This window comes from Arvicola amphibius, chromosome 10 (genome assembly GCF_903992535.2).
Source record: "Arvicola amphibius chromosome 10, mArvAmp1.2, whole genome shotgun sequence".
NCBI classification, from domain to species: Eukaryota; Metazoa; Chordata; class Mammalia; order Rodentia; family Cricetidae; genus Arvicola; species Arvicola amphibius.
The window spans coordinates 32,087,573-32,100,018 of record NC_052056.1 but is presented as its reverse complement, the minus strand read 5'-3'; the positions used below and the strand labels follow the sequence as shown (position 1 = coordinate 32,100,018).

General features: G+C 33.4%; 1 protein-coding gene across 2 annotated transcripts in view; it reads right to left on the bottom strand.

Annotated features, from left to right (window-relative positions):
* The window catches only part of Epha3 (EPH receptor A3), a 304,113-nt gene that overhangs the window by 280,239 nt on the left and 11,428 nt on the right, over positions 1 to 12,446 (bottom strand). For both annotated transcript variants that reach the window (XM_038345226.1, XM_038345227.1), the window contains exon 2: positions 3,550 to 3,614. In XM_038345226.1, the coding sequence (XP_038201154.1) occupies positions 3,550 to 3,614 (65 nt within the window). The remainder of the gene's footprint in view (positions 1 to 3,549; positions 3,615 to 12,446) is intronic.

The following is a 12,446-nucleotide window of genomic DNA, read 5'->3' as shown; positions in this document are numbered from 1 at the left end:
ACAATTGTTATATTGACATTGTTTACCATATTGCACTGTACATTTCTACCTCAGATATTATTTATGTAAGGACCCTGTTTACATTTAAAAATCATTGTCTTCATTTTTTACACAGTTGTCTATTCTATTAGTCATACAGTTACATAAGTGTTAAAAATTATATGTTGGTCATATTTATATTTAGGACAATCAGGTTTTTTAGACACATAGAGGTTGTATTTAGTATAGATAACATAATCTTCAACCTCTTTAAAGAACTGTAAAACATGGCCTTTAATCTAACCTACAGTTTTGTATTTATGAGACACAATCACTCCTGACAACAATGCTCTACTCCCGAAAAAACGTTGAGCACCAAAGACACTCCACTGGGAGTTTGTCTTCTACTTGACAAAACTGGCCTTGGGGCAAAAAAAAGCCCATACCTCCATTACTGACTAAAGTACAAAATATCCATAAGTGGATAAAACAAAATTGTCTTATCTTGCCAAGACAGGATAGGATAGTTCTACTAAAGATTCCTTGCCATTGTATAATGATATGTCAGGTTTTTTCAGGCCTCAGCCAAAGTTGGTTGCCTCAACATTGCTATCAAGACTTCGTGTGGTTGCCCAGGTAGTCAATTGTCTCTGTCTTCTGTTGCACATTTTGAAAGTTTCTCGTTTGTGCTTCCTGGTTGCTTTGGTAATTTTACTCTCCTTCTCAGATCTTTGATGGGGTTAAAGATTAGATAATAGTAGCTACCTTCTAGATTATTTAGACTTCTCAAAGTAAAATGATTAAAAAAATTCTTCGTTATATACTTCTCGCCTGATATTGTTTACTTTTTGTAATTTTATATGATCTGTTCCCATTGTATATAGTTATATTTGGTTTCTAAATCTGTCTTATTTAGACAAAAAAGGGGAGATGTTGGGGCAGCTGGCCCAATCCCTGAGTTCAGGGGCGTGGCTGCTCCAGCGGGGTAGCATTCCCCTTAAATAGGATTGGGGAACCAGAAGGTCGCCCCGTTCGTTTGCCCCGCGCTCACCTTCGGCTCCGCTGGACCCTTGGTTCTGTAAGTTCCCTTATCTCCCTTTGTATTAAAATTAAATAATTATAAAAGGACTATTTTTGGTTATTTCCAATCTTCGCCGCATCATCAGTGAGATGCCCTGGGTTATTAAGAGTTAATTGATTAAAATAAAACACTCAAAGTTTAGTTTTTAAATGTTATATTTTATAGACAATCTTCTAATAATTTTTGACGATTGTTTTCTTAATAAGCCATTATGAACACAAAATGATTGTATCTTTATTTTATTAAAGAGGAAGGAAAAAGATTGAACAACACAAACAAATTGATCCAGGCATAAGGTAAATACCAGTAATATCTACTCTAGAAGATGAAGAGGATTGTGAGCTCAAGAACAGCCTGGGCTAAATAGCTGAGTGGTGGCTTTTGCTTGCTACATAGTGAGACCTTGTCTTAAAAAAACAGTAGATCAAAAATGTGAAAGCTGAGTTCCAGCTTCATTGAGAGGTTCTGTCTCAAAAATAAGGTAGAGAAGAATAAAGAAAGACATGTGAACTCTAAACTCTGTCCTACATACACAAACACACATGAAAACACATAAATGAATGCATGCACACACACATATACACTCATACACATGTATATTCCACAACTGTATACACATATACACACAAACACACATGCACACATGTACACACTTGTATGCATGTATATACCACTCTAAACACATTATACCTACCAACATACACATATAAATACACAAATACATAAACATCCACAACAGATTTTTTTCTTTTTTTTCTTTATTGTCTGAAAATTATGTGACAAACCTCAAGCAGTTGACCTGAATGTAGAAAATCATATCCCCAAGATTAAAAGAAGAAAGAAATAGTTCAGGGAAATTGTCTATCCCCACAGCAGGAAAAAGAAGAAACTGAAAACTTTACACAGGAAAACAGGGAGACACCTATACTCCTCTTGGTTTATGTCATGCCTAACTTATTTTATCATAAAGACTTTGATATTAATAAAGAGAATTTGTTAAATTATGTAATCAAAATATTAAAGAATCTATTTACTCTAATTCTTAATATCTGGGAATCTATTATCTTTAGATCATTTTAAAAGGAAAACACATGGTAAAATGTTTTAATTTCCCATTGTTAAAAAATAGCTGCCTAAATATATATAATGGTGTTAGTAAATATGTCAGTATTGATTAATATTTCTTCTATCCTTAAACAGTAGCTTTCCACAATATGTCACAAATGATATAACAAAAAACTCAAAGATATAAAAGCAAAATTAGGTATAACCTTTTGATAAAGTAGTGTTATAAGTTCTCCAGATCAATCATGAGATTTGGTTTATTTTTCTGACAATCAAAGTTGTGTTTTATCCCAATTATTTAATTCCCTTACACCTATAGCAAAGCCAAATCCTGGCTAATTTCATTCTCTCTCATCCACAGCAGCATGGAAGCCCCGATGATGGGTTTTGGCATTTAGTCAGTGTTAAGGTGTGCCAGAAAGAAAAGCAGAACCAAAGATGACAGATGGATGAAGTATCGTTGACAGAAAACATCCCTTTGTGAAGAAACAGTTGATAGTACTGGGAAAGGAAGTTAGTATGTTTAGGTATCCAAAAAAGATGGATAAAATAGTAAATTATAGCAATTAATAGCACTTTGAAAAGAATACAACCACAGACAAAAAGATAGCACATGAATTTGTTTCTATAAGAAATACCTCAAATGGTGTGCATTTTATCCAAACTATGCTCACAACAAAAGTGTGATAAATATTTATTAAAGTTTTGAGAGGCATGAGAATTTTCCAAATTCATGATTCTGGTTTTTTAAAAAAATAAATAAACAAATATAATTTTCTTAAGTAAAAGGCTCATTATAAACATGTGAAGCACCAAAATTCCATACAGCTTAGTAAACTCTGTCTGGACTGGCAAAGTTTAAAATTTACATAAAAAGTTAAAAATTAAGGAAGTACTGGCTTTAACATCTAAATAGTATCAAGTTATGAAACAATCTAAACACATAAAAGATATTCAAAATAAGTGAGTGGAGTATATGCTTTCACAGTTGAGTAATGATTTTTATTGTAGTTGAACATATCACCATGGTTAATTTTTAAGGCTATAACTTGGAAAATTACCATTACCAAAGAATACTTGGAATATAATATGAAACTTCAAAGTCTTGTCAATTCACTTACACTTATCCTATCACAAAATATACTAAATAACCATACTTATATTATCCATAAAATGGCAATAATAATTAAAATATTTAGCCATCCCAGTGCAGCAAGTAATGAATCCAGGAGAAAAGCAGTCTAGAATTTTCTGTAGCTGCACAGAATATCAGCATTAAATTGTGCCAGTCCATAAACTGACACACTCACCCACAGATCTTTTATAAATCCATAGATTCTTCAGAAAATGCATTGAACATTCTTTATTTTCTCAGAGAGGAAAAAGACAGCATCATGCTCATTTTATTGGTCAACTGAACTTACCCCGTGTGATGGGTAGGAGATCCAGCCCAGCTCTCCTTGAATTGTTTTTGAATCTAGAAGATTAACTGCAAGAAAACAAAATAACACAAACAATGTAAGCTCAATGACCTATCCCTGTAGCTCCTTCTGTTAACATTGTCTGTTTTCAGTATTGTTGTCTAATAAACACTACTGTTCTTTTTATTTTAAACACATGGTAAGTACAACAAGCAAGCTACATATAACTGTAGAGAAAGTGGGTCAAAAGTTGTTAAGGCTTTTAAATTTGAACATTTAGAACAGACTAACAATCATATAAGGACACATCTGACAGAAGGAAACTCTTACAAAGGAAACAATAAAAATGCAAAATAGGCAAGAAATTAATTCTAACATAAAGTAAATACGAAGACAACTAATTTGAATTACCATATAATTCCCCTATAAGCTTTCTTAAATATGTACTTAAATAATTAAAATTCTTATTGTATTTTCCATACTTACTACCATGTCACAATACAAAACATATTTTACAAATAATATTTGTAATGTTTAAATTATTAGCACATATAATAAAGTGATTCACTATGGATCTGGGGAGTAAGTGAAGCAATGCAGGCAATGTTTTAGAATATTACTGGTAAAACCTTGATTATGTATAAAGGTGTTCTGCTAAAAGGCATAAGAGATATTTCTTATAACATTATACTGCCTAGTCTGAATTCTAAGCCATATTTATAAAGTAAAAGTAAAATGTAATTTTCATGTAGTTACATTTAAATAAATATATATGAAAATCGTTTTTGTTAATACCAAATTTTTTGTGATTGTTATAGGTCAGAAATTAATGTACTAAAAGGGTGCTTCAATTTTTTTGTTTGTTTGCTTGTTTTGAGACAAGGTTTCTCCATGTATCCCTGGCTGTCCTGGAACTCACTCTATAGACCACATTGGCCTTGAACTCACAAAGATCCACCTACCTCTGCCTTCCAGTGCTGGGATTAGTTATGTGCCACTACTTCCCACCTGGGTGCTTCGAATTTAATTATTATAAAAGCTCATTTTTTGATATGATGTATTACTGTTATCAATCTGACCTGTCAAATAGTAGAATTTATGGTTTTGCCTCATCCTTCCAGATTAGAAAACAGCCTCATGATTGACTAACAGAAGGTGTAAAAGAAGATTACATAAACTAAGAATCTATTATTAATGTAGACAAGAGCAGACCATAGCAGGAGATCAATATAAACAAGAATTACATTTTAAAAATCTCAAATATGCCTATGTCAAAACACAATATTAATCCCTACATTGTATTCTGCTCATCCATGTGTTGAGGATCTGAGAAAATTGCTGAATTCTCTCAAATAAATCCCAATTAAATTGTTACAAAAGAAATAAAACAGTGCAATATATCAAGGAAGAAAATATATGTGGCAGAGTCTTAAATATTAAAAATGACTAAAAATTTCAAGGAGCATGCTTGCTTGGACTGTTGGTTAATAAATACATTAAATAGCTATAAAGCTTTTGAGTATTTACCTAAAATTACAAAACTTTAAGTTGAATTCTCTTCTTTGTAAAGAAAAAATATAAATTTAATCTATTTCTTTTTAAAATTTAATAATTAAAATAAGGGTGTCTAAAAAAGTCATATTATACTACTAACTACCTAACTAAAAATGTCTCTAATATATGTCAGTCAGTCTGTAAATATACATGAATAGTCAAAACGAAATTCTCCCATCTGGGATGACACTATTCACCCCCACCCCTCAATGAACCATAGACCACCTAACAAAAACTCCAGGAACAGTTGTGAAAAGTCCTCTTTTGAGTTGCTGGTCAGAGTTATTCAAGAGACTCCTAAAACATTATAGGGTTAATGGTGTTTTTTATTACCCCTCAGAAGTAGAAGCTCATCCCTACCGCTGAAGTCACAATAAACTTAAGAAACTGGTCCAAAGTGTACATAAGCGAGACCTGACCTGAAAGGTTCCTCCCTGAGGGCTGTCTTTTATGATAGTGAATGGAGACATATGAGCTAACAAAGGAGGTCAGAACCAAAATGCCTAAGCAGCTGTCATCTTATGATTCACAATTATGAAGCATGTCACAATAACTCTAAGCGTGCAGTAGTGGCATACATACCTTGGTAGCAACGTTGGCTCTCTAATTAGACTTACCTAACAAAAGAAAAATCATTACCTTATACTGGAAATCTAACCAGCTACCCACAGCTAGTGAAACCATGGATCGTGGAGGGGAATCTATACCCACCTCTTTCCTAAACCAGCATAATCCATAACTACATTCTGAATATTTGTCCCTTTGTCCACAGATAAGTATAGTCCTTACACCTCATCAAAAAAGCTACTTTGCAAATGGTGAATACCGTTAAAGAAAACCTCAATTAGTCAAAATGCAGAGTTGCCCCAAGGCTCAGAGATAATTGTTGAAGAATGAGGGGAAAGATTCTTAGCGTCATAGGAAGAAGGAGTTTGCTGTGGGATTGCATCTCCTATGCAGGGCAGAAGCTACACTCATAGTCTCATTGACAAGACTGGGTAAACATGAGCAGAACAAGGACAACAGAAATAGGAATGCTAATACTCAGAGAGAAAAGCCCAGGAAGCCTTAACCCCAAACAACTCGGCAACTGAGGAATGCTGAGAGTGGGAGAGACTTCCCTAGGGAAAAATACCCAAATAATTATCCAATACCAAATTACCAATCCTGAAAGCATATGTACAAGTAACATTATATGGAGTGAGCTGGGTAGAGTTATGTATTTAAGACTTTGTAGGAATATATACAGATATAAAACAAAAAATAACAAAAAAGAGACCATGAATTTGAAAAAAATAGGATGAAAGGTCATACAAGAATGTTTGGAGGGAGGAAGGGGATGAGGAAAATGATACAACTATATTATAATCTCAAAAATAAAATAATTTTAAAAGAAAATGAACTTTATTATGAATTAAGAATATTTCAATGGGAATCAGTTATCTTTATATAAGAAAATATAGACACTGCATGGATTATAATTTTCATAAACCAACATTTTCTACAATATCGGTTTAAAAACTAATTATGCATTTATCTACAGTGCAGTTCTCTCTCAAAAAGCAATGAAAAACTAAAAACCACTTACTGCTATCTACTCTTCTAATTATACTTAAGAATTTAGGAAATATAAAAGTACATATTTACTAGTGAATTTAAATGCATTGACACAATTCATTCTGGTAAAAAATATACTGAAGTTTGATTACAGCTCACAGCCATTACTTGATTTCTGTGTTTTAGGTGAGATTTGCATAGGAGATTCTTTCTTGTAAGTATCTGTCTCAGTGAGGGCTTCACAGAATCTTAAATCAAAATAACTAATGGCTCTATTAGAGTTCTTAAACTTCCCTCTCAAACTTCACAAGCCAGGACTTCATCCTCTGCACAGCTCTGAATATTCTTTTCTCCTAAGCTCCCACAGAACATCCCACAGAGCTCTTTTAGCCTAAAGTGCCAAAGTCCGTCCACAATTCTACCAAAAACGTTCTCAGGCCTGTCACAGCAACACCCCACTCTGCTGGTACCAACTTCTGTTATAGGTAGAGTTTCTATTGCTGTTATAAAACACCATGATCAACAAGAAAGCTGGGGAGGAAAGGGATTATTCGGCTTATAAGAGTTATCATTGAAGGATGTCAGAACTGGAACTCAAGAAGGGCAAGAACCTGGAGGTAGGAGCTGCTGCATGGAGGGCAGCTGTTTACTGGCTTGCTCGGTCTGCTTTTTTATAGAACCCAAGACTGCCAATCCAGGGATAGTACCACCCACAATGGGTTTGGCCCTCCCCCATTGATCACTAATTAAGAAAATACTTTACAGCTTCATTTCATGAAGGCATTTTCTCATTGAAGGCTTCTTCATTCTTGATGAGTCTAGCTTGTGTCAAGTTGACACACAAAACCAATCAGTACAGTATTCATTAGGTCATTGTCACCAGTGTCTCTAGGGTTCTAAACAGATCAAGGTGTCATTATACATGTGATAGCTGAATTGGTACTGGACAATATTGGTATGCCACATCACATACTATGACCAATAATTGACTTAATTTCAATATTTATAATCAGCAAAAAAGCAATGTGTGAAGCAAAGAAGAAATAATTATGACATTGTAATTGTAAATAACTCAATGTAAGGCAAGTTTAAAACTAAAGTATTACCTTAAATTGCCCTGCATATGGATTCTGTTCAAAGAACAACTAATCCAGAATGAATATTAATACCACAAGTCAATTAAAATAAGTATATAGATTAATTAAAATATTTTCACCTTCTTATAAGTTGCACTTTTAGTGTATTTAATTTATGGTGAGTAAAGAAAACACCACCATTACACACGATTTTGATCCTGCTATTTATAAAACATGTAATTTTGTTAAACATGGTTATCTTGTGATATTACTATACTGATCCAATCACATAAATATACTTTGAACCACTATGAGCTTATAACAAGCTATGTAGCCAGTGTTCTTGTAAAATTTCTACATGGAACAACACTTCCACTTTGACTTCTGAATTGTGTTTATATCAACCATCAACACATGACCTAATGGTGAAGACTGGCTGACATCAAAACACTTTTTAAAAGTTCTTAATTTAGGTTTATAAGGTGCTCTCTATTTGTATCTAAAATGAGAACAACAAAGTCTAAGAATCATAAACACTTTAAAGTTAATGGTTGCTGAATTGCTAATTACATAACAAGTCTCCAATTACATGCAAGTGGTCCTTTTACAGTGAACACTCTGTGTGCAGCACACACTCATACTGAGGTAAACACATAAAGTTGGGGAATTAGAGTCAATCTGTGTGTGATTTTTCTGGTGCAATGATTAAATCTCCAAAGAAATACACTGTTTTAATTCTTGCATTGCTGGAAAGAAAGAACTTGGATACTGACGGTTTCTTCCCTCAAAATATATGAAGATCCTACAATTTCCTCTCCAGTGTTTCCATCGTTCAAACTCCAGGGAGAGGAGTTACCTAACTAAATGCTTCATAGAAGTGTCGTACGCTAGTCTGAGTGTTAAACACAGCTCATAAATGGAAAAGATCATTTCTATTTCGACAAAACATGAATTCACAATTTGAACTTTAACAAAGAATTAGGAAATTGTTTCTGAAGGTTGTTACGCTGCTGTGAATTGTTCAAGTCTCTGATGTCAGATTCATGCCAGTTACTTATAAAAGATGTAACTTATTCGTTATCATATATCATTTTCTAATGTACTGAGTTCCAAATATATTTGGTGTGAGATGTGGAAGTGGATTGTTTTGATAATGTGAGAATATTTTCTCCTCTAACAGATATATGGCCCATGTTAACTTTCTAAACTAAGAAATTTATAAAGTGGAAGCATTTTTCAATGTCAAGATTCTATTTTAGTGGGGCTTGACAGTAAAGTTTTATTTGGAAATCACTGTTCTAAGTTTGGAAGTACATGGTTTTGCATTTCAACACATTTACTCTCTTTAATTTTGGAGCTTTTATATAGGGATGAATGAAGAGGCAACGGGCTTACATTCCTGAGATGGGGAGGCCGTCCTCACTTGGACTTGACTCTTTATTTGGCACTAATGGGAGAGCTGGTAAACCCAAGCAAGTGTGGTCTTTAATGGAAATTCCCATGTTAGAACTGACTAAATTTCTAAGAAGTCCAGAATGTATGAACTCAAATTGGTTATAGAGAATTCTGGAAAGGAGGAAACTTATCTGTCATTTCTGTGACTAATTTTACTGTCACTGTCCCTGCTACACTGCACAGTTGAATTAGGATTCCTGAGAGCCTCCACCCTTTTTCTTTTCCTATCATCTGTCACAGTGGAGAGAACCCATGCAAAATCCCTTCCTGGCCAGAGCTGTATCTCGTTGATGGTTGCATGAAGCAAGATTAGACCCTCAGCATCATAAACAAATTCACCTATGGCATTAAAAGAATAGGCTGTAAAAAGAATTGGCTCCATCTTCTCTTATTATTAAGAGAAATGCAATGAATTTCTTATCATAAAAACCTCATTTTATTGACTTACTTTCTGGGTTTGCAGTGCTGGAGGTTGACAAGCCTCACACAAACTAAGAAAATAGTCTACCACTGAGCTACATCCCCAGGTTCAAAGGTGAAGGAATCAGAATTAAATTTTAAGATAAATGTTGTCAGATGGTGTGGATGATGAAAATCTCACAACATAAATTTCTGGAGTTTCCGCTCTTAAAAAAATCCATAAACACATTCATAGACTTTCAAGGACATTCTAATATCTGATTCAGAATTGCTTCTTGCCCACTTACAAAGACCGACAGCCTACTAGTCACAGCTATACACATTGCCTAAGTGCTGATATGTACAATGTAAGAAATTGTAAAACCTAAGTGACATGGTATCTTGCTGAAGCAGATATTTTTAATTGTCTAATCGTGCATCAGTCCACTTTGTGATGATATGGTTGAATTTCATGAAAATATGGAGTTATTTATAATTATTATATAATAATTTCTAGGTGGACATCCAGCTTAATAGCTAAAGGATTTCAAATTCCTCTAATAAAAGATATATTTTCTTATAAAACCTTAACTTCTAAGCAGCCTTTATAGCCAGTAAAAGTAACTATAAAGTCAGTACAACTGAAGACAATTCCATCTTTTCGTTACCTTTTGCTTTGACTAAAGAATAATGGCTTTCTACTCTGTTCACGTCATCACCTCACTCACAAGCCACAGTTCACAAAACTTATCTTTATTGTTTTCAACACTTGCTATTACAATGAAGAGCATAGCTTTGCTTTAGGTTACAGAAAGCAGAAGGACCTTTTTATCTGCTTCTAAATGATACTTTAGCAGCCCCCAAAGAAAACGACACAGAAAGGGATACATGTTATTATTCTTGGTATTGCAAATCTCTGTGTAATCCTCTGTCAAAATCAAGATATTTATTTTGAGCAAAAGTTAACTATAACTCAGCTTTTGTTATCAGTTTATTTGTATATATTGGGATATTCTTTTGAGGAGAAATTTAGAGATGTCAGTTTTGATATACCTCATCCTGAATTTATTGACTATTTTTAAATTTCCTTAACTTAATAGCTTCTGCGGCATTCATTTTAATATTTTTTACCTTTCTAGACATAATAGAACTTTTAAAAAGAGGTTTAGGGCTTCAGCTAACAACTGTTAATATGTTAGTGACAAAATAAAATTTTTAACTGTTGTATATCATTGTTAAATTTAATATATAGTGTCATATAAATATTTACTTATGACTAATTTTCAGATTTTAAATAAAATATTTATAAAATTAGTAAAAGATAACAATTCTTTTTTTTTTTTTTTTTTTTTTCGAGACAGGGTTTCCCTGTAGTTTCTAGAGCCTGTCCTGGAACTAGCTCTTGTAGACCAGGCTGGCCTCGAACTCAGAGATCCGCCTGCCTCTGCCTCCCGAGTGCTGGGATTAAAGGCGTGCGCCACCACTGCCCGGCAAGATAACAATTCTTAACATTTCTGGATTTTTTAAAGTTATTCATTACATGTTACCTTGATGGATTTTAGTGTGTAATAAAAGATTTCTAGACAAGACATTATACTAAAATATATTATTCTTATAGAATTTTCTTCTAAGAAAGATTGTTGGATTTACAAGAGTTTACAAAAGTTGTTGGATATCTGTACAGAGCTTAATTGTAAAAGAAACTGTAATTATGTGCCTTGTCTAAATCTTTACAAATAGCAGGGAGAATGTCTTTAAATGGAAACACACAAAGTCTCACCCTAAGACTTCTTGTTTACCTGTTTACATAGATCCAGGAGATAACAGCCCAAATTATACTTGTAAAGGAAGCTTACACAGGCATACACTGTACCAATTTTAAGTTCTGAGCACTTTTAAGCATTTCCTTGATGTTTGCCTTTACTAATCAGAAGAAAGTTCAAAGGTTATACACTGACAGTGTTAATGCACACCCACGAAGCTATCAAAATCTCAATTCAGGGCTGAGGGGTGTGGGGCAGTATTTTTTAACAAATAATCATTTTATATAAACTAGTGGGGACTTGTCAGCGAAGTTTTAGTAAGTGATCCACCCCAAATGTGGAAACCATCACAAAATAGTAGGGTTCTTTTCCTGCACATGGGCAACTATTATATGATTCATTTATATACATTTTCCAGTTTACACTTAATTTCCAAAATGTGTCTAACAAAGAGTCTAATATTACTCATTAGGTTAAATGGCAACTTCTCAATGCATACTTTCTTTTGGAATGTTCTAGAAGTAAAACAGCTTGTTTACTTTTAATTCAGAAAGGCTTTGGAAAGAACACAAAGTTTTAAAAAGTGAAAATGATGACATAGAAATAATAATTAAGGCAAAGATCACTTTAAGTATCTAAAATGTGCAGTGTCTTTATCTTATAAAGTCAGGTTACTTTGGGTACATTCTATCAAACTATCATGTAATCTTTCTTATTAGATATCAGGTGTTGAAGACAGGCTTTTCTGAGTCAGGATTTGACCAATGGCTGTGAAAATGGCATAGAACCAACTCTAATGTAACACTCTTTTCAGAAATAAAAAAAGTCCATGGGAGTTCTTAGACATAAGGAATCTAAACTTTAGAAGCAGAAACAAGACTGCAGGAGGAAAGAAGTTACATTTCAGCTTAAGAATAACCTCTGGACACTGTAATATTTCAACACACATTTTCTTGACAAAGACTTAATTTCATTATAAATACTTTTAAATATCTGAAAAAGCTAGAAGCAAGGTACAGTTTGAATTCTTGATATTCAGGACGATGTTTAAAGTGTCATATGTCATAAATTTTACTAAAAAAGATACAAATTTAAG